Raw genomic sequence first — 23385 nt, 5'->3', positions numbered from 1 at the left:
GGTGTAATGGAAGGTGTTCTGCCCACAGCAGGGGGTTGGAACGAGATGAACTTTGAGGTTCCTTCCAGCCCAAACCATTCTATGATTCTACAATCAATGTTCTTCATCTGGTTTTGTCCATTAGTTGTTCATGTTAACACGTCAAAATTAAAAGACCATTAACCAGAACTAAATTAAGCCTGTCTCCATAAACACAGCAAGGATGCACTTCATCCTGTTGTGTGCCTCACTAGGCTAAGACTGTATTCACCTCAAGAAATAATAAGGAAGTAGTACAGAGGTTCCTGTGTGAAATGTACCAACAAGGGCTACCACCTTTAGAAAAGGCAGGCTTGTGGTTCAGCACAGGCAAAATTTTTACTTAGGATTTCACTACAGTGCTGGGATGCTGTCAAAGCCTGCTAAGATAGGAGGCTACTGCCTAACTATTGCAACAGCTTGCTTTGCTTTCTGCTTTTGTTAGCTCAGCCCTATTTAGAGGCAAAGGATTACATTTAACTGGCTGTGGCTCAGTTTCATATCTCCACAACAAACATGATAGTATTGTCAGTATTTATTCCAGATTCCTTCTGTCATGAACGGGTTCTTGGTTTGGTAATGTGTAAAACAAAGGCAGCAAATGTAGTTATATCTGTGGGGTTTCATCTTCCTGATATTATCTTCTTGTTGTCATGAAAACTAATATAGACTCAGTTAGGAGGAAGTATTAGGTGACTGCAGGTAGCATTGTGGGTGGTGTGATGGTGTGGTTTCTGGGATGATGTATATAAGAGGAGAGCATAGTTAGAAATGGCAAGAATCTATTATTCGTGTTTAGCCAATACTCTTATTGGCAATGTAGCTGTACTTCTTGGTCAGCAGTATGGGTAGGAAGGACATTTATGAACATGTAGGCTGACCTATATAGCTTGAAAACTTCCTGTTCTCAAGAGGAATTAATTTCAAGAATTCTCAAGAATAATTAATTTCTGCTAACTATGGTTGAAATCAATACGACCTTGAATTTCTGTGATACAAATAAAAGATTATTGTCAAAAACAGAACATAAGCTTCCAAGTAGGGAACCCAGTTCAGTGAGGACCTCAGTCTGGAACCCCACCTGTTTGAGAACTGTATAATTACAAAATAAGGAAGATGATCTAAACTGAGCAACGCAGACATCCTCCTTCACTTTTCTTATCTGTGAAACAAAGAAAATAATGATTCTCTCATAGGGTATTGGGGGTATGAATACATTGAAAAGCATAGGCTGCTCAATACTGTGTTAATAGGAGTCATAAACCTCCTGTATTTGCCCAAGGGTATTAAAATCTAAGCAGACTAAACAAAATGTGCATGTTATTCTTGGTTTTAAGTGAAGAATCCTAAAACTAACCAGCTCTACTGAAATTTTGCAGGAAATGATTCCTGAAAAAATATTTTTATTTTAATATTATCCAGACCCTTATGATAGCCCTCTACATCTAAAACAACTATGCTTTTTATTGACATCACTGACATCTGCCTATTCAGCATGACTTTAACTCCTTCCTGATTCATATATCTTTAAATCAAATTTTATTACAACTCAATTACCTCATAAAGCCATTTCGATGGGCCACTGGTAAAGCCCACTAGTGCATTTCTTGTGGCTTACCTGCTTAAGTATCAGCCAGTTGAATTATATATTCATTACACAGGCTGCTGCAAACTTCTGTTCCCTACAAAATCATTGCCATACTTACCAATGCCTATCCTGACCTCCTGTCCTCCCTGCAAGGCCCCACAGTGACTGCTACTGTCCCATTTTGGCCCCCTCCGTTTCAACAGAGACAGTTTTCCAGATCTGCTGCCTTTCCTAAGGGTTTGCCAGTTTTCCCCATTCTCTCGTCTCCTTCTCAGATCTCCTAGTTTAATTCTGTGCTGTCTGTAGCTGCAAGTGATGTTCCATACCAGCTCTTGTCTATTAACCAATCTCCAGTCCCCATTTAGCCTCAAAACATCTTAACTGTTCACTGCTGCAGCACAGTGAGTAACATTCATCACAAGTTATTAGCAGACCACAGTGACAATAAATTCACACTGCAATTTTATGTGTAGCAGATAATACTAACCAGTCTAAATGCTATTATCTGGGTAAAGTGCTCTACAGGGAAAGTTGTGACTATTTATTTGCCTGTTTTATTTTATATCATGAAAATGTTAGAGTGCCGCTCTTTATATTATTTGGGAAAACAAATATACTACTCCTATTACAACAGCATTGTCGACCTCCAGAGTAACTGTATCTATATTAAATGCCCAGTTTCTGGAGAAGTGGATTTATTTTGCTAAATGTCTGTGGGTTTTTTTACACCACATCCATTACCATAAGTTCATCAATGTCAGCATCACAGCAGCACCTTAACACCAAAGAGCACATGCCCTTTCTGTGTTCACATAAAAGAGACATGCCTTCAGTTGCATTGCAATTATCTGACTGTTTTCCATGTGCTTTCAAAGATACAAGTTGCAGAATCCCAACTTCAGTTAGGAACAACTTCCAATGCGTTTTCATGTATAATGAAAATTAATTTCAGCCCTGCAGCTATGATGTCTTTGCAATGTGTTGAAGCTTTAGAAAAACAGAAATGCTTGCCAATTGCTTAGAGTGGAGAAGTGTCCTTATATTGTTTAGTATGAAACCAAAAAGTGATGGAGCTAGATAAATACTAATTAAGGGTCTAGTCCTGTCACCAGCTGGGCATCTGTGTTTATTTTTGCAGAATACCATGGAACTACCCTAATACATGAAGTGCTCACATGCACATGCACTGTATCTCAAGCTAGGTGAGCACATGTAGCTGAATATAGTGAGGAAAGATGTCTGGCTCAGAGGTGTCATTTTACACAACCACTTTGGGCAGTGCAGCTGCATAATAGGGTGTCGTACACTGAGATATGTGAATTGCCACTTCAGTCTCAATTTAAAATGCCACCTTCTTATTTCTATAATATACTCTGAGTTATACTTCTGACTGAACCACAAGAGGTGTACTTTACTAATAGATTCTGGTTTGCATTTTAAAACGGCTGACTGCCGCACCGCTTCCTCTGAAATATACCCTGCAAAGCCGTACATGGCTTTACTCTGTGACATCCTAAATTGAACGGTTTTCCAATTGCTTTACCCCAAAAGCATGCAAATCCGCTGCCCAAGGGGAGTGAATTTCCACCAGTGCTAACGGTCTGCGCCTGTGAGGAAGCTGAATTGCTGGAATTCAACTCCACCTTTGAGCGCTTTTTCTTCTCTCCACAGAATTGCTTAGAAGGCAAGCCGCAGACCCCTCCAGGCGGATTGCGAGCAACATCAGAAAAGGGCTCTTTCCCAAGAGATGGAGAGGGGCTGCGGCGGCAGCCGCGCGGCGAGGGAGCGGGGTTGGGAAAACAATGGTGGCGGTCGCGGCGTCGGCACGGCCACGACCGCTCGCGCGGCGCTCCGGGGCGGGCACGTAGCCGGCGCAGCCCTCGGCCGAGACGACTCCCGCGGAGCGCTTGGGTCGCCGCCGCAGCCGATGCTCACGCAGACCAGGGAGACGCCGCGCGATTCCGCGCCCCGGCGCCCCACGGTTCCTAGTGTGCTTGCTGAACCGAGTAACGGAGTTCATGCCCGGGGCTGCGACGATGTCCTTATGAGGGGACTGTCCCTCAGACTGCGCGTCGCTCGCTCTGACGGACCTGAACGGTCACTGCTGTGACAAATAATTCCGAAATTCACCTCCCGGGGCTCGACACTGAAATAGGAGGTGAGCAGTAGCGAAGGGACCACGGAGGCGAGGCTTTCACGGAGACCCTCGGCGCCCAGTAACAGTCTGAGGCCATGAATGTGGGGAACAAAGCCCGAGCTCGCGGGTGTCCCACGAGCCACCGGTGTGCCCCCTCGGGCCGGCGGCACTACGCGCCTAGGCGTGACCCGGCTGCCAGAGGGGAAGCCGGGGGCAGCGCTCTCTCCTAGCAGGCTGAGCGGGGCTCGGTGGCCAGCACCGCTCAGCGCCCGGACAGCGCTTCAGACCGATGCCGATGAGGACGTTGGGCGATCCATACGGCAACGCGGGTTTCCCGAGGCAGAGGTGCGCCCGCCTGGCCCCATGCGCGGGGAAAAACGCAGCCGGCGGGACGGCGCCCCGCCGACCGTCGTGGGGTGGTGCCAACGGGTGCGAGGACAGTTGGCGTGGTGCTCACCGCCCCATGGGCGCCCAGCGCAGCTTCTGGGCGAGTGATGAACCCGGGACTCCTATGCCACGCTTGCCCAAAGCTTGGGCGACGCTCGGGCGCATCCGGTGGCCCGGAGAGCCCCACGGAGAGAAGCGCCCTCGGTCAGCCCGGCGCTCTGGATTCGGCTCACCCGGCTCCGGACCCCCCACCCCGCGCTCCCCACGGCGTTCGTCCCCCTGGGCCAGGCAAGCATCCCGCAACATCACGCACGATGGCTCCGCCTCAGTACCTGAGTCACGTCCCGCGCCTCAGCGTGAGGATGCCCCTGCTCGCGCCGGACCGCAGCCCGCTGTCCCCGTGTGCCGACGCAGACCCGCCCCAGCCCGTCTGGTCCCGCCGGCTGGGGAGCGCTCCCGCGCGGTGGGTCTGTGGCTGCTCGCCCCGCCCTGCCACACGGGGCGCCCCCTGGGTCCTATCGCCGCCACGGTGACTCTTTCCCTCCGCTACAGGTTCTTCTGCGCAGGGGCCCCGGGGCCTCGACAAGGCATCATCACGAGCTTTGCGCTGCTTGCGTAGAGTGCAAGGCACGGCTGGGTTCTGCCGGCGTGGATGCTGCACTGGCTGTCCGGAGGAGCAGGACCTGAGCAGTGGACTACAACGTATGAATGGGTTTCTGCGGTTGAGGTTTGTTCTGTGCTGCCGTTTCTGTTTTCCCGGGAGCGATCACAGTTTCTTCATTGTTTCCTCCCATGAGAATTACTCTTACTAGCTTCCTTGCTTCGTTGTTTTCTTCTTAGTAATTTTGAGTGTGATATTGTGCATTCCGTAGACAACTTACAGGCTTCCCTTCTTATCCTTTACCAAGGGAGCACTCCATGCAAATATGCTTTCATAACATACCCCTCCTTTTACATCAGGATGGAATGAGCTTTCTGCGTTAATCTCTTGTGACTCAACTGCGAGTCATACAAAGGCTGGATTATAAAACTGAGTGTGTGTTGATATTGCTATTTAGCATACATGAAACTTGTGGTGGGATTCTCAAGTGCAGTACAGAAAGTAGCACTCCTAAGGCTATCTGGGGCTGAAGAAATTCAGGAGTCGGTGCTCCACTCTTTTGTGTGCTTCTAGCACACAGTCCAGTATGTAGGGCAGTGACTGGCCCCATGTGCTTGGCACTGGTGAGGCCACACTTTAAATCCTGTGTTCGGTTTTCGGCCCCTCACGACAAGACAGACATTGAGGGGCTGGAGCATGTCCAGAGAAGGGCAGAGGAGCTAGGGAAGGGTCTGGAACACAAGTCTGATGGACAGTAGCTGAGGGTGCTGGAGATACTCAGCCTGGAGAAAAGGAGGCTCAGGGGACACCTTATCACTCTGTACAACTACCTGAAAGGAGGTTGTACCAAGGTGGGGGTTGGTCTTTTCTCCCAGGTAACAAGTGACAGAACAAGAGGAGATGGCCTCAAGTTGTGCCAGGGGAACTTTAGATTGGATATTAGGAAAAATCTCTTCTCCAAAAGGGTTGCCAAGCATTGGAATGGCATGTCCAGGGAAGTGGTGGAGTCACCATCCCTGGAGGTTAACAGTTGGACATGATGATCCTGAAAAAAGTCTTTCCCAATCTAAAAGATTCTATGATTCCTATAACCTATGTGGAGATACACAGGGGTAGGGTTCTAACTAGAAGAGGATAGGTAGGATACAATATTGTCTTTTGAGAACTATGGTATTACACAGGTTTGTAGCTTCCAATATTTTAGAACCTACTTGCTGAAATCATGTAATACCAAGGCAGGAACTGAAGCTCTTTTAATGACTTAGAAGTTTTTTCTTTCCCTTGCACATTATGTTTGCACTGGCTTTTGGTTCAATTTGCTGAACTTTAGTACCCATTTGTACATGCTTAAGGATTCATTGCAGTAATGTGTGAAGATGAGCAAGGCCATGTGGTTTATTTTGAGTAGATAACATACAGAGAGTAAGACCAACATTGCTAATCTTAAAGACTAAACCAGTTTTTGGCTATCCACCGTTATCTGAATTCAGGCCATTCACTTGCAGACTAGGTGTATTCAGGTTTCAACATCAATCCCCAAACTGACATTGTATATAGACTGTAATCTTTTTTACTCACCATCAAAGTTTATCTGTTCGGGGCACTATTAAGTCACTGGAAGTCATCAGTTACTCATTTGGGGAACTAACGCACTTAACTACGTGACTAGGGGCTGTTTGAAGGTACACTGGAGACAATGACAGCTAGTTTGAAAGGAGGGGCAGGGGGGAGGAAGGATTGCAAAAGATAATGCGGTTGATAGGCTAGGCAATGCCTAATATAAAGATGTAAGGAATGTCAGCAGTGAGAATGGTGTATGGATTTAGACATTTGCCTGTGTTGATTCTGATGAGTGCTCTGAAGGGCCCACTGCAGAATATAAATTATGCTGGGACTTGCGCTATAATTTTTGTGTATTCAGATGTAGAAAATCTTTTTAAGCCAGTTTTCACCATTGTATTTTAAACCAGAGGTGATTCATATAAATAAATGAACTAAATCCCTTTAATAATTGCATTATTCTGAAATTATAATTAGCTAAATGGAACTTGCTTTATTTCAAAAGTCAAATTGTTCGTTCTGATTCTAATTCTCATTATTAGTTACTGCTGAAAATAAACCCCTTCTTTCTTTAACCGCTGTGGGGCTAAGGACACACGATTCTCTTCTGATGACAGAAGGAAAGATCTATAAGAACTACTGATAATACTCTATCTTCTCTAAATTAGTGTACTTCAGATATCATTTGGGTGCAACATTCAAGTTTCTGGAAGGCAAAAGCTGTTTATATGATCTAGAAAAACAGAAAAGTGACAACATTACAGGAAGTTTGCCTCATGACTTCCAGACAAGCAAGTCATCTAGAGTGACTAAGGGAAAATCATGCTTTAGGCCTGCTTCATGTGTTACATCTTCCTCTGTCTCACCCAGAGAGTGTAATGCGGTTTAGTTGATGGATACAGATTGTTGTGGTTTTAGGAGTTCTCCTGGGGTTCTTTCTGTTAAAGGAGTCTTCCCCATAGGTGTTGCTAGGGGGACAAATTGCTGGACAGTTAAGAAAAACAGAAGGCCTGGCAAAGGGCTGGGGTGCATCTGATTACTCTTTTCACTTGGGTTGGTGGGCAGTCAGTTCCCGGCGTTTGGACAGAGAGAGAGGCTGCTTCTTCGGCTGCTTTTATTCCTTCTGCCAGAGAAACCCCGGGATCCCAAGCCCACCTTCCCTGCCCCGCTGGAAGCCGGGCTGTGGCCACCCTGTCCCCGCCGTTGCTTTGAGCCTTCGCTACGCTGTAGCCGTGCTCGCCCTGCCTGCCCAGACCTCCGGGGGGTTCCCACCGCAGCTCCGCAGTCTGGATACGTCGTCTGCCAGCCGGGATCTGTGCTCGTCCCTGCCGCTCCAGCCTGCTGTTCCCGAGGGTCCGACCGGACACCGGGATCGGCTGCCCAGGGGTTTGTGAAGCCTTTGTTCCATCCCTTCCCGGGATCCCAGGCCGCCATTACCGTCTGCTCCCCGAGCTCGCTCCGGAGCGCCCCCTGCAGCCGCGGGGGAACCATCGCACCTGCCCTGCTCACCGGGAGCCGCCAGCGCCCCTGCCGGCTGCGAGCGGAACTGCACCCGAGGGGAAAGGGCCCGACAGCCGAAAGGCTGGGACTGGGTTTGGGATTGTTTGCTGTTACTGCCATAGTTATTGCTGTTTGTTTGACTGGTTATACACATATAGATATATCATAGTAAAGAACTGTTATTCCTATTTCCCATATCTTTGCCTAAAAGCCCCTTGATTTCAAAATTATAATAACTCGGAGGGAAGGGGGGTTGCATCTGCCATTCCAAGGGAGGCTCCTGCCTTCCTTAGCAGACACCTGTCTTTCAAACCAAGACAAGTTTTTAATAATTAAGTGCCTTGGTAGCAGAATTTATTTATCTGTGCAGCATGACCTCGTGTTGCAGTTGGCCTGAGTTTGTTTTACAAGCTTTTTAAAGGTTTTCACATGATGCAGTGGGAGTTCAGAGAGAATGGGAAGTTTGTTCACATCCGTAATGGCTGTACTTGAAAAGGGCCAAGAGTCTCCTTCCTAATCTGTGCTAAGGAGAAGTTGTTTAATACTGAAGAGCTGGATAAACAAAATGTATAGGAAGACAAGTGAATAAGAGAGAGAGAGATCTGAGAGCATGGGACAAGTAGTAGCTGTGTTTTGGGAGAAGGGTTTCTTACTAAATAAGACCGGGGGTGCAAAGGAGCGTGCCCGTGCTCACACGATGCAGAGAAGGGGCTGCTGTGTCAGAGTAGTGAGGACGGAACGGGGAGAATGTGAGGAGGCGAGAATACGCTGCCGGGTGCCTGCAAGTGAATGCAATGCGAGGAACCGAGAAGCGCCGGCTAGTTGAGCAGGAGAGGAGACAGACGGGGGCTGGCGCTGCCTCCCTGAGCGAGGGCCGCAGACGGCTCGCAGTCGAGAGTGGGCGGAGCGGCAGAGGCCTAACGGTGGCGCCGCGGGCCCCATGGAGACGGGCCCGCCTCTGACACGGCCCCGCCCGCCGCGGCTCGAGAGAGAGACGCGGCCTACAACCGTGAGCGGAGGGACGTGGAGGTTCATGTCGTCAGGAGGCCAGTCGCGACTGGACTTCTCCACCAGAAGGCAGTGCGGTCGCACAGCATCCCATTGTGCCGCAGGTTGTCCTTCGGAGCTCCTGACGCGTCGCCTTGCGCATCTCGCGCCCTCTTCTCTCTCTGGGGACCCACTGTCTTTCTGCACCCTTCCTGCTAAGTGTCCTCTCTTGTGCTGTCCCTGAGTCCAAAGCATTCTTTTGTGCTGCTCTCTACTGCCTTCGTCTAACGGATTTGAACTCGACAGTCTGCCTGTCATCTGCTCTTCTGCCTCAGAACATCTGACCCTCTGGGCCCTCCATGGAATCCTTCCTTGTGGGATCTGCTTCCGGCCAGCCGTCTGTTCGGTTGGCAGTGTTTTCTTTTGCCGACACTCGATTGCCTTTTTCTCCCTCTATGCACTTCAGATTTAGTTAAGCTTTTTAACTGTGGTAGCCACCTGGTACATTTGGAGCAACTGTAGCTGGAAGTGTGATACAGAAAGAGCAAATCTTCCTTAGTGTTGCATTTTATAGGCAGGGAGGCAGTACTGTCCATGAATATCCACGATAGTGACTTTTTAAAAAAATCATCTACTTCTCCTTACCCAAATGAAGAAGATAGTACTTACAACTATCTGTGCATGGTAGCATGATTTGAACATTGCCAGCAAGAATCAGAATATGAAGAGAAAACATTATTTTAATTGACTTAGGGATATATGTGAAATCTTGGCCAGCAGAATTAAAAGACCATCAGATGATTGTGTCCTTTAGCAGGGTTTCTTCCTCGGTATACGTGGGAAGCGCAAGCTTGAATTTTTTTTATGCTTCTCACTTCCAATGATCAGAGACTCATTTTTTGATCCTAGAGAACTAGAGTTGTCTCGTTTGTTTGTGAAGAAAAACATTATTTAAATTGTGACATCCTTTAGCATAGAGATTTTGCATAGCATTTGCTGGTTTGAAAATCTCTCTTTCATTTAAAGAGGTCCAAGAGCTGCTATTTGAAAGGCATGCTTGTCTAATTTGTTCTCTGCATCCCTGCTTATTCAGAAGGGATTATCTGTAATCAGTGACACAGAATAATTCTCTACAGTGAGAGAAGCTGTATTGACTCCAGAGATTTTCCCAAATCTCTGTAGAGAGCTGAGCAGAAATAACAATTTTTTTTAAAGCACCCATACTTCTTAAAAACGATGTTGGTTTTTTTCTTCTACAGAATTTATAATTAGATATGAGGCAAATAGGGAGAATAAACAACAGGGAGAAATGGATGTGAAGCAAGTAAAGGGTTTGCCTGTAAAAGCACAGGCTCTCTGTTGTTTATTTTCTTTTTAAACTAAAAGCAGACAAATCAGACACAGCAGTTAATATTGTTAATAAAAAAGAAGGCTGAACTGTGACTTGACTCATCATACATATCTTGAAGAGAAATATGTGTGCAGCTTGCAGGGTGAAGGGAATAAATGCTTGTTTCCTGAGTTCCATCTGCACATAATTCTTGTTTAATGGAAATACTGTCTTTGGAAGTAACAGTCTCTTTGGGATTATTCTCTGCTTAAAATGGTAATTGTTGTAAAGTGCTGTAAACGGTTCTGGATCAAACTACATTTATAATGTAGAAATGGTTGGCTAAATTTTAAATGACTTTTTTTAGTTACTGTGGGTGATCTGGGCAAGACACTGAATTTATCAAGGTTACTAAATGCCTGATGTTAGTGTGGTGTATATGCAAATTCATTTAAAGCCAGTTCAGGAATTTTACATGGAGCATATCCTTTGGGAATGGAAGAAGGAGTCTGAGTCTCTTAAATTTCTTTGCCAGGCTGAGCTGGGTACTGATCACAGTACAGCAATCATTCTTCTGATCTGCCTTGCCCTTAAGAGTTTTGGGATGAACAAGAGAGGTGTAAAAATGCATGTCTAGACTACACTGAGACAGCACTTCTGATAGACTTGGTTTGTATGCATAAGTGCTGGCTATAGGATTCAGATTAATTCAGGTGAAGTGTAAATTTAAAAGCAAAATCTAGCAGAATATGAAAGTGAATATGCGTTTAGTTGTTTGTGACTCTCCAGTTCTAGTTCAGAGTTTTGTCTCTGTATTATATGATCAGTCTTATCTAATCAAATGCAATGGTCATTCAGCTACATAAAAATATGGTAATATGGAGTTGAAAGTAAATAGAAGGTTGCAGAACAGCACGATAGCAATCTAGGTTTGTTTGGCTGTGTGACAGGCTGCAGCAAACCTGTTAAGTCTTGCAGGGATTAATACAGAGCTTAAAAGGTTCAGTGTACCATTAGAGAACTTAACTGGTCTTGGTACCAGTATCAGCTCCTCAGATTTGTTTGAAATCCTGACGTTATTGGTATTCTTCCACTGGATCTCAGAGAAACTTTTTTGTTGATAGCAATTAAAAGTACTGGGAGAGGAGTGGAAAAGATACAGAGCAGCTTCTATTTTTTAAATGTATCTAAAAGATCAGATATCTGCTAGTCGGCCGTTGTTTTGCAATTTTTTCTTATGTAACAGACATTTTTGAGTGGAGGAGGAACTCATACTTCAGTGGAGGTCTTGCACTACTTTTTAGCAGATCCTCTATATTCTGTATGCAACTAACCTTTTGAAGGATTGTTTTGGGAAATAACATATACTGTTATAATTGGTTTCCACTAAATTATGAGAAAAAGATGTTATGTTGACAGTTTCTTTAGGAAATTATAACATCTTCTCTTAATACTTATGTGTTATTGTTCAAAAACTTTCATGTGTGGATCCCTCATGCTTTTTAATGTAAATTTATTTTTGTTTATAGCTCTAGGAATAGCCACATAGATCATCTGCATGAGGATTATGTGAACCTGAAACTTCACATGGAGCAAAAGATTCAAGAACTGGAAGACACTGATGTCGGAAACTGGTATAAGAATGTTGGACAAGTGATGTTGTGTTGCTGCAGTCCCATCTAGCAATCATTTTTTGAATTTTATCTTTTTTAATTAGCATGTTGTGGTTTAACATTGCTGTAGTTGTATAAGTTTGGGGTTTTTTGTTTTTGTTTTTGTTTTTGCTTATTGTTTTGGTCCTCTAAAAATGGATTACATTTGTAATTACAGTTTAGAAAATTATGCCGTGCTTGTGTAGTAGCTGTTGCTATGCTTGTTTGACAGCTGCCCCTTGTAAGGAGCTGCTAAGAATATGCTTAGTAATGTGAGATTGTGTAAGATTATTTTTTGTCATAAGCACACTGCTAAATTCGTTAACCTTGAAACTACAGGAAAGGTCAGCATCTAGAAAGCAGAGGTAGCCTTAGGCAAGATGGATAAATGTACACTGTTTATCATACTCCTAATTACAAGGCGCTTTTTTTCCCCTTCTCCTTCTTATATTCCTATCATTTCACCATAAAAGGATCATCTTACTAACAGTGAAATTTGGTCTTCAACTGTGATACCCTAGGGAGGCATTATACCACCTCTTTCTATATAACAAACTTTAAAGAATAGCGAAACTTTCCTTCTTTGTTTGTGTATAAAAATGTATTTGATATTGGAATTACTTTTACTAATTTACTTATGAATGTGTTTAGTCCTTAGAACACTTAATTTTTGGCCTGTTGACCAAACCAATATGTAATATTAATGGAAGGGGTATTGTTAGGCAGTTGCATCTTCTGCCCAACACCTGCCAATCCAGGTCTCGCTGCCCTCAATATGGTAGTCCTGCTAAAATAACGAATCTTCATCCAGGACTCTCTTTCCTGTGGGCTTCCCAAAGACAGTTTATGAACCTACCTGAAGAAGCATGAGAACCTGAACGATATTTGGTAACTGGCTTGGTTTGGAAGTTACGGTGTATTGTGTGGTGAACTGTAACGATAAAGCTGATTAGCTGCTGTCCACAAGCATAAGGCTGCTCATCTAATACTCATGATTTCATACTGGAGAAAAAAAAAGTTGTCTCCATTGTTTATGTTTACAACTAAAGAAGCACATCTTCCATGCTTGCCACTGGATCTCCTGCAGTTATTCCCCCTAAACTAACATGATTTTGTATCAATGAGGCAAAATCCCTTGTGATCTCATTCTCTTGTTTTCAGTTGTGATTTATCAATTTAATTCATCAAAGTAGTTTCTCTCAAACACTTTAAAAAATACTTTATCATTTAGCCACTGGATGGCAGCTCACTGCAACCATTTTGTTTCCTGGAAAATCTGTGGCTTCTTTATGAAGAGCTTCTCATACACTTACAAAACATAGATGAAGCAACAATTTGACACTTCTTCAGTGGTATCTTTACTGGTGTCTTTAATTTCCATGTTTTGGAAAACTTGGAATGTTACTTTGGAAGAATTTCACAGTAGAATGTCCATTCTGTAGTACTGTTCATACTTGGGATTGAACTGTAAAGTCTTCTAACAACAGATTCTTGTTTTCCCAAGTATGACAAACAATATGACTGTTTTTATTCCTTTCCTTTAAATTCAAATTCAGTGGCTATAAGGAGAGCAAGGTGGGGAGGAAGAAGTCTTTCCCACAGTATCCTTTCTCCCAGCAGCCCTCTTGTCACTTCATCTTCAGAGTGGAAAACGTGGTAGTATTCTTCTAGCAACTTTTCAGTAAGGCTCTAGTTTCTTAACTCTTTAGTAGTTCTGCAAGTATACACTTTAAAGGCCTCTTGACTGCAGCCAAAACTCTCGCTTCTAATAGTACTGAATTGTTTTGCTTAAACAAAAAGCTTAGACTAGTGAATAGATGTCTCTATGATGTACCCTTAAATTTTTTTCATGTGATTTCTTACTGCCTACTTCTTATGCTGTTTCTATTGCCATTCTGCAAAACCAGAGGGAAACAGTTAAATTTTTATCACCACTAGATCCATCTGTTGTATAAGTTGCGTGCAACTTACAGTAGGTTGTACCTAATAATCAATATCCCTTTATTCATGTGCTTAGAATCTACATTTAACTTCTGTTAAGATTTTTTATTTTATATTCAAAAAAGTTTTAAAAAATAAATAAATAAAAAATATCCATAACTTTTAGCACTGGGGAGATATAACACCTTCCTGCTCCTCTAGAAATTAAAATAAAGTTCAGTTATTTCTGCAATGCATAGTCTTTGACATATTACAGGTGCTCAGATGGCTGCAAAGGAATTGAACTTTAATGTCTGTAAGATGGTGGGGGGTTTTGTAAAACAAGGGGTTTTTTCTCTCCTCTCTTCCCAGTGGTTATGAAATCTTATCTTTTTTTGCAAAGGATACTGTCTGGCTGATGTGTTTCCTTAAATTCCCCTTTGCTGTACAAGTCATCTTAGGGGACCTACCACAGACCAAATGATAGGTTTCATTCAGCACATTCTGATTCTTATTAGAATGGAGAAAGATTATACAATTGTTAAACTCCTCGTACAGTGTTTGAAAGGTCTGAGACAATCCAGTGTTTCCATCAGTACCATTGTTCTAGTGCTACCCATCTGTTACTCCCTTTGTAGGAAGTGCTTCCTGAATTTGATGCGGAAATTAAAAAGAGCGAATGTGAGTTTCACAAGCAGACAGTTGAAAAGGGTTACTTAGTTCTGTCCCATGAAGTTAAGGTAACTTATTTTAAGCTGTTACCCTTTACTCACAGAATGAATGAGTGTATTATAATCTAAAGTGATTCCTGTGTGAAACACATGAAAAGATGACTGTTGTTTTTGCTGTTTTCTTCCACCTATGTGTTGCACTGTTTCCAGGATAGCAGGAAGCATGGGTATTTGTGGTATGCATTCATAGTGTTCATAGTGACTGGTTTTTTTCCTATGCAACCAAGAACTGTATATGGGTATTTGAAAGACCTCTGTCATCCTTCCAGGGCTAGTAATGAGAAATTCACTCTTCAAAAATCTCTATTCTCTGTATGTGCAGTCTTCACTAATCATCATCCAGCATTACTTGGATTCTTCTCTGATGCCCATGTCCACTTGCTTCAGTGCTGTTGTAATTGATACCTTAATAATTTGACAAACCAAATTATATAGGTAGAGGCGAAAAAACCCCTCACATTTAACCAACTCAATACCATTGAGAAAAACAGGCAAACTTTCAGGAAGAGGGCTTGTATGCCTAGAAGTTTGTCATCTTTTTCTAGCTGTGTTGGTTTTTGTGTAATAAAATAAATTATTTCTGCCTATGAACTTTACCTTTAGGGTAGCAAAAGGTTACCTGGCCATTAGAGGTATCCATGGATTCCTGCATCTTGAATATTGCACGATTGGAGTTTAGTTTCTGGTTTGGTTTACTTGTCTTGGGCGTTCTTTAAAGGACACTGCTGTAGTAATGGATCTAAAACCACTTTGTCCTATTGCAGTCTTGACTATAAAGAATGCATGACCAACTGCTGTTCACTCAGCAAGAGCAAAAGAAACACAACTGCATGTATACTTATTAAATGTAAATTTGCACATGTTGCTTACTCTGTATCATGCAGTTTAAACTCTGATGGCACTTCAGAAGAGACCTTTGATCTTTGCAGTTTTCTGACCTGAGTTCTTGATTAGAGAACTAATACTGTTTCAGTTTCTAATACTTGCGCCCTCTATCTCTTCTCTTTCTACACTGTGTTTTCAAGGTATGTAAATGCAGCAGCCTTTTAGCCTAGAAATGTTGCCCCGACAATGCAGCAATTTTAATTCCTAGCTCTTCTGTATCTCATTTCTGATATCAGCAAAACGGAAACATGCTTTGGGTGGAAGTACTGAGAGCAGTATTGGTATTGAAGGCAGTTTATGCCACTTGAGTTGTGGTGACCTCCAAAGCTGATTCTAAATACACATATAGATAGACCCTCAGAGACTACTGAGCTCTAAGCAATTAAAATGCTTTTGTTCTGTAAGATGCTGAGAGTAGAATAGAATAAAATAAAATAGATAATTTGTAAAATAGAACAAGGAAAGAAGATGAGGACAATAAACAAAGCTGGATTAAACAAAACAAAACCAGACCCAAACAAACAACAAAAATATCCACAAAACCTCCTTAGTATTTATTCTGCTGAAATCAACAGCTTTTCTCTGTGTATCATAGGTATGAAGAACAACCGTCTCTGGCAGCTGAGCGAAAATGGATTCTGAAACAGAGTAAAATGCAAACAGAACTGAACTGGCAGCAGCTCTGTGAGAAAGCTGAATGTAATTCATATCAGAAATCAGAGGATCTAACACACAGACTATCTTCATCAAGAGAGGAGGTAAGAATTTCAAATTAACACTGTTTAAGAAATCATCTATTGCATAGAAGCTATGGAGTCTTTCCACCATGGTGTTTCTCAGGGAAGTATGTCTTTAGCCTTCTTTCAAATATCTGTAAAACAGTAATTCTGAATTATGCACAGCAGTTCATCCCATGTATTTGATCAGAGGCCAGATTAATTTCCATGAACACTCTCTAATAGTGGCCTTTTTTCCCTCTCCACATAATCAAGTCGTCTTGAGATATGCTTTTCCTTTGCCATTGTAGCAAAAGATCTCTCTTAGAGCAGCCCCAGGACAGAAAGAATTTCAGATCAGAGTACCACTTGAATTCTATCAAGGGAACAATATTAGTCCTGGAGAACTCTTGGGTATTTTTGTATGGAAAAAACCCCCTATTTTGTGTAGTGTACAAACTTCTGCTTCTGAAAAATTAAATACATGTTTATTGTTTTGAGACTATTGCACAATGGTCTAACAATTCTCAATGCCCGGTTGCCCTGTGAACTCACAGGTACAGAGGAAACACTTGTTTCTGAAGTTCAGAATGCTGGCATTTACTCTAGTGTTCTATTTTATCATTGTCTTTCCAAAGTGATTCATAGGCATCAATAACTGTAGCATGTGAACACATGTGAGAGATAAATCAGCATGTTCCATTTCACATAAAGAAGGTAAGACAATGAAGCTAAATTATTCATCTGTTAAGGCAGTTTTTGACAGAGCCAAAAGGGATGTGCTTAAGTCCCTGTGCTATGATTTAAAGTATCTTTGATTTCCTTCTTTTTCTTTTTACTTCCCTTTTCGTTTTCCTTTCCCTTCCTTACCTTTCCTTTTCTTTTCTCCATCCCTTTGTCCTTGAGGTACTGACATCCTTTGCCACCCCTCCTTTCCCTCCATCCTAGATTGAAGCTGATCTACAGAAAACAGACTACAGGTTGCATGAAGTGAAGACTGTTCTTTCTGCTTTGACTGTTGAGAGAGAACAGACAATACAAGCATGGTTTAATCACAGTATTTCACCTGAAGGGGAGAAACAGGTTAGACAACACTTAATAGTAGACACAAATTAATTCATTCTAAGATAACAGCCTTGTGGGCCTTGTTCCCACTGGACTTACTGTAAGCAGTTCATCTGTTTCATATGTTTCATTCAAAATACAGACATATCTAGCCTGGAATACACATCGATTAGGTGTCATGGTCTTAATTATGGCTCTCATTCATTACTCACTGGCAAAAGGAGCAAGCTGGATATAGACAGTTGCTCCAAAATGTGACAACGTACTGTACCATCATGGCAATCAAATGGGAAGAATTAATGTCAGGAACTTCATTCCTGAGGTTCTATGTCAGTTGCAGTTCAAGGTAGATTTTAAAGTTGTAAAGTTAAAATTTCAAGGCAACGTTTCAAAATACTAATATGCCAGCTTTTTAAAATAACGTCTTGTATTTTAGTATCACTAACTAGTTTTCCTTTCATTGCTACCTATTAAAATGCATATATTTTAAAAAGCCATTCAAAATTGCAAACATAATGCTGGTTTGAAATCATGCTGAAGGATAACGAATTAGGAGTAGAAAACTTTTTGGTAAAAGACTGAAAGAGTATGCTGCAGTGCACTCTACTGGGCAGCTACAGGTGCTCACCAGTGACCAGTTCAGAGCATGTTACCAAAGCTTGCTAAGAAAAAGCAGTGCTAAGCAAGCCTAGTAGTTCCTGAATACAGAAAGTGTTGTATTCAGAAAGATGCTTCCTGAAGACAATTTTTATTATAGATAAAAGTAGAGTGCTAGCAAAAACTTGCTATGGAGCAAGTAGTTTTTCCCATTTCATTTCAAACTGGACTGATCTGCTAATTGGTCGTTGAGATACCAAGAGAATCAGGGCAGGGATTCTTCTTTATATTCTTTATATTCTTCTTTCTATTCACTGTTCTGTTCAACTGTGGTTGGCAAGACTGTCTTCATTGTCACTCTTTTCTTTCTGTTTTTAAAAAACTCCAGCTTTTTCACTTTCGGCATGTAGGATAAGCAGTACCCATCTCAGCAAAACCTTTTCGCTCTTTTTTCCTTTTTATGGGAAGGGCCAGTGTTTAAAAAACTAAATAACATAATTTAAAAGTCTATTATTCTAGTCTAGAACCTTTTCCATAAAAAATGAAGTGTAAACAAACAGAAGAAGAAAAGTGACTAAGACATTTTTGTCAATGAATCCTCTTACAGAAGGAATAGTATGCTGGCTAGCCTCTGGTCCAGATGAGCGACGCAAGAAAGATTAAAATTTAAATATACCCTAGTATAGTATCTTCAGTATACAGGTCCTTTCTGCAAATTGGTCTGAGACCCCAGGAGTGTGCTAGAAATGTTGCAGTAGACATTCTTGGCCTTACAATAAGCAACTGAGATGTGAAACACACCAGCCTGGAAAATCTTGCTTATAACTTATATTTTAGTATTTAGGTCATGTTTGTTGGACTAGAGCATGCTAATAATATCATACAAGTGCACAGAAAAGGAAAGAGAGGTTCAAGTAATTCTGATTTATTAGGGTTTTTAGGGTTTTCTCTCTAGACCCATTTCCACTTACAAAAATCTGGAACAGTTGCATTTCTGGTTTAAACTGTGATGGTTCATGTGTTATGTTGCAGGTTGAGATGTAGTCCTGGGTCCCAAAATTCATGGGTGTTGCATTGCTACCTACTAGTGCCTCTCCCTGACTCTCCTTAACAGCCTCGGAGAGATTGCAAAAGCAGAATAGTGATTATTCTCATCTTCTGTGTAGCCTGTACTGTTAGGGCAGGAGAAAGAAACTGCAGGGCAGCTGTTGTCTTTATGCCATGGAAATTTAATTTGAAGGGCATTGGCATTCCAGATGACGCTCTCAGATCACACTTGCAGAACAAACGTACGACTGGGAAAATAAGGGGGCTGAAGGAAGTGGGGAATGATGGAGAAGATGGAAACGGAGTAGTGTTTGAGGCTGTGCAAGGCATAAATGTTGAGACTGCATTATTTTGCTGAAGTGTCTTAAGCACCTCATGGATTGGCATGCCCTCTGAAAAGGCAGAACTGCTGCTTTGCAACAATTTAAGCTTAGGGTTAAACATCAAGAAACATTTTAGCAACATTTAGATACAAATACTGGAAAGACATTTCACGATCTTTTCCATGTGAAAAACATCTGATCTGGATGGCTTGTGAATTAGGATTTGTTTAGTGACTGTAGGAGTGTATATTCTCCCATTGCATGGCTTTCTAATATTCCTGTATCAAATAGTATCTGCATTTCTTAAATGGATGATGACACGTTTCTGTCAGTGAAAGAAGATTTTTACAGGGGTAGAATCTAAATTCTACATTCTCTGTTTTGATGAAACCACAGTTATAATACATTACCATTGGTCAAACAAAACATTTAAAAATCTTTGCAGACATACTTTGAATGAAGAAACAGCAAAAGTAAATAATATCGGGGCCCTAATATCCCCGTCTTTATATCCCATTGGTCCTACTAGGTATTTTTTCCTGAAGATTGTGCTGGAATTTCAAGTGACCAGGAAACGTGTTTTCAAATCAATGTCTGTGTTTTCTAGATAATGTCCATTGCCCAGGTTATCTGGGTGTAGTCCATACACTCCTTCCCATTTTTTGGTTTAGTGGAGGACATCCAGCTTCTTTATGTCTGTTGGGGCTTAGGGTTTTTTTGTTTGTTTGTTTGGGGTTTGTTTTGTTTTGGTTTTTGTTTTGTTTTGGTTTGGGGGTTTTTTGTTTGTTTTGTTTGGGGGGGGTGGGGTTTTTTCCCCTTTATTTATTTATTTATTTGTTTGTTTCCCACACTCCCCCCCCCCCCTCCAGCCCCCCGGGAATTTTCTTCCCATTTGTTGTCAGGGAGATGGTGAATGGATAGCGATCCAGCGACAAGAGACGTGGCCTTGGCATACGGTCGTACTGGTTCTGGGGGAGCGGGGTGGGTGGCGGAGCAGAGTTATTTTGGCAGTTTCTTAGCTGGGGGTGGGCAGTCTTTGCCCGGTTGGGAGCAGAGACGGCCGTGTGGCTTTTCTTCGCTTTGGACCTCTCCCGCGCAGCGGTTTTTCAACACTGCCGTGGAGATCTGCCTGCCACCGGCTTGTGGGTCCGTTGCTTGCAAGAGAGAAAGGGAGTCCCGGCTCCTCCATTGACTGGGATTTCGCCGTCTGCCAGCGCCGAGGGAGACCAGCACAGTCCACGTGGGTGCCTGGGGAAGTCATTCCCTCCGCCCCTCTCCGGAACGCCGCATAGAGGACCGCCTGAAGCCGGAGCAGCACGGCCGTCGGACCTCTTTGTACGGTAGTGCGACATCGTGGTAAAGCCCTGCCTCCCTTCCCAGGGTGTACCGGCTGCCGTTAGCCGTGTCGAAGACCGATCACGGATCGCGTGGGTGCCTGGGGGAGTCAGTCCTTCTTCCCTCTCTCTCATTTGAGCTGCCACCGTCACCAGGGAGGTCCTGATCTTGCACTTGGAGGCCCGGGGGAGTCACTGCAGCCTCTCCGCCTCGACACGAGCCAACAGCGCCCCCTGTCGGTTGTCGTCGTAACTACACCAAAGGGGAAATTGCTTGACGGGCGGGAAAAGGCTGTTACTGGGTTATCTTTTAGTCGTTGCTGTTGTTTGTTTTGTCTTGTTATATAGATATATAGTCTACTAAAGAACTGTTATTCCTTTTTCCATATCTGTGCCTGGAAGCCCCATAATTTCGAAGTCGTAATAATTTGGAGGGATGGGGTGATCTTTCCATTCCAGGGAGATTCCCATCTTCCTTGGCAAATATCTGTCTTTTAAACCAGGACAATGTTTTTGTCAACAGATGAGCTCCGATGACGCTTTCAAGAATTTGACAGGTCAGAAAGGAGACTGCTATTACTGCTATTGGGCCTGCAGGTTCCTTAAGGAGAGGGGTTACCTACGCATGGAAGAGAGATAAACGACACCTGCAGAACAACAGTTATAAAACACAGCCAGCTCTGGCACCATGGTCCTCCCCATCTGTGCCTCCTCCTATAATGTTCTCAGTAAAGCACTTTTTTCCCTGGAAAATCCTCAATAAACAAATATATTTCTTCTCTGTCTATAGTACTTTTCTCCCACGTATGTTCATGGGTTGAAAGTATGAGGATCTGTATGTGTGGTGGTGTGGAGAGAATATGTGTCGCTTATTAATGAAGGGTTCTTTTTGTCTTCTACTTTTATTTTCTAGATATTTCAGTATGATGATAAAAGTTCTCTGTACAAAGATATTCCTGCCTTGGAAATAAAAAAGCTGCAGGAACAGAATGCCAGTCTTCGGAATGCTATTACACAGATGAGGAAAGAAATGGAGAGTCTTGATGAGCAGATGTTGTCCTCTCTAACAGAAAACAGACAGCTTGCAGAACAAGGTGACAACTCTTGATGAAGAACTTTAAATTCAGTTAAGGAAGTTTAGCAGTCACAGCCACAACCTATGAGGGCTACCCAATCCATGAGTGTATAAAAATCGTTACTGTGGGGTTCTCAAGGTTGCACAGTACACAAGCACACAGTAGTCTGAGATCTGTATTACAAATTACTACAAAACAATTATTAGTAGAAACAAATACATACACACATTATAAGTCACTACAAAATTACCCCTAGAAAAGCAATTGTGTATATATTTTGCAAGAGTGAAGCAAATACATGTATATTACAAGTTATGACAGAATTCCTGATAGTGAAGCCAGTATGTAGAATCACAGAATGGTTTGGATTGGAACGGATCTCCTAGTCCAAACCCCCCTGCCATGGGAGTTTGCAGTGTATCTGTTCACAGAATATGCACTGAAGTGGTATACAAAAGGAGGTTCAGGGGGAACTTACCACTACCTGCAACTACCTGAAAGGAAGTTGTGAGGTGGGGATCAGTCTCTCTTTCCTACTAATAAGCAATAGGACAACAGAAATGACCTCAAGTTATGCCAGTGGAGGTTTGGATTGGATATTAGGAAAAATTTCTTTTTGGGAAGGCTTATTCAAGCACAGGCTGCCCAGGGAAATGGTTGAGTCATCATCCCTGGAGGTGCTTAAAAGGCATGTACACCTGGGCATTTGAAGACATGTTTTAGTGGTGGACTCGGCAGTGTTAGCTTACTGGTTTCACTTGATGATATTAAAGGTCTTTTCCAACCTAAATAATTCTGTGGCCCTATGATTCTGTAACTAGATATTTATATGCATGAGACAGTGTTCTGAAGGAGCTCTTGCTATGAAAACCGAAACTCTCTATGAATACATATACATTCATATTATACTCTTCTTTTAGGTTCATTGAGCACAAACAAAGTTTCAACTGGAACCATGCTGAGCAACGTCAAAGTCAGCTCAACTAAGTTGGATTGTATGGTAAACCCGGACACAGAAAAGGTGTGATGAGGTTTAAACTTCCTAAAAGTATATGTATGCGTGTGTGTAATTAAATACATAGTGTATTACTTTTGTGTGAATAAATATTATAAACTGAACTAATATGTGCTTATGTGATTGGTTAGATGAGAGCCAGCAAAGATTTTTTCAGCTGAACTTACGCTTATTCTTTCAAGGCAATAAATTTTGACTAGTCATCCCTTGGCACAAGTAATTTCTGATCTTGCAAGCCAGTTTTGATGGGTTTTTTTCCCACTTGCAAATGCTTAAGCTACTGTGTGTCACCTCTCAATTTCCATTGTAAATCCACATTTTAGCCTTTTTTTTAAAATACCAAGTGCAACGTGGTATGACCAGGAGAAAGTACCAAGCTCCAGTGCTATCTTGGAGTGCTCACTACTAAGGAAAAACCCACTGGGTATGGGAGCATATTTTGCTCTGTTCAAGGGCTTACAAACATCATTCCCACTGTGTTATTTTAAAGGGTAAGAACAATATGAGCATTCAAGTGGCAATGGCATCTCTTGGGAAAAATAATAATGGAATTGAAAACTGGGACAAATATCTAGTACTATGTAAGGAGTAAGTCACTGTATGTTCTCCTCTTCCTGTCTCCCAGCAATTTCATGGTGTAGTAAACAGAGTCTGAAGTAAGATAGTTTAAAAAACAATTTTAAAAAATCAGGGTTTTCCAATTGTCAAGTCATCAGATCTACTGGTATCATCTACCAGTATATTATCATGCTTTAATCTTACTGTTAGGACTCACCAGTAACGATCTAAGTTCAAGAAAATTGAAATAATAGCTAAGTAATAAATAAGCATGAAAGGTCCTGATTGAAAAGCTAAGAGCTTTAAAAGCTGAAACAATATCAATGTTTAAATAAAACTTAGGACCCTTGTGAACCTT

General features: G+C 42.4%; 1 protein-coding gene across 1 annotated transcript in view; it reads left to right on the top strand.

The window, feature by feature from the left end:
* Positions 1 to 4492: 4492 nt before the first annotated feature.
* CCDC57 (coiled-coil domain containing 57) overlaps positions 4493 to 23385 on the top strand; it is a gene marked incomplete at both ends in the record, with an annotated part of 36667 nt that continues 17774 nt past the window's right edge. The window contains 13 exon segments of the mRNA XM_082294211.1: positions 4493 to 4559; positions 4562 to 4605; positions 4607 to 4660; positions 4662 to 4717; positions 5305 to 5315; positions 8738 to 8903; positions 11638 to 11742; positions 15892 to 16054; positions 16961 to 17095; positions 21292 to 21483; positions 21490 to 21516; positions 21520 to 21559; positions 22375 to 22475. Coding sequence (XP_082150337.1) covers positions 4493 to 4559; positions 4562 to 4605; positions 4607 to 4660; positions 4662 to 4717; positions 5305 to 5315; positions 8738 to 8903; positions 11638 to 11742; positions 15892 to 16054; positions 16961 to 17095; positions 21292 to 21483; positions 21490 to 21516; positions 21520 to 21559; positions 22375 to 22475 — 1161 coding nt within the window.

The sequence above is a fragment of the Coloeus monedula genome (genome assembly GCF_965178545.1).
Source record: "Coloeus monedula genome assembly, chromosome: 19".
Lineage (NCBI taxonomy): Eukaryota > Metazoa > Chordata > Aves > Passeriformes > Corvidae > Coloeus > Coloeus monedula.
This window is presented reverse-complemented; position numbering and strand designations above follow the sequence as displayed.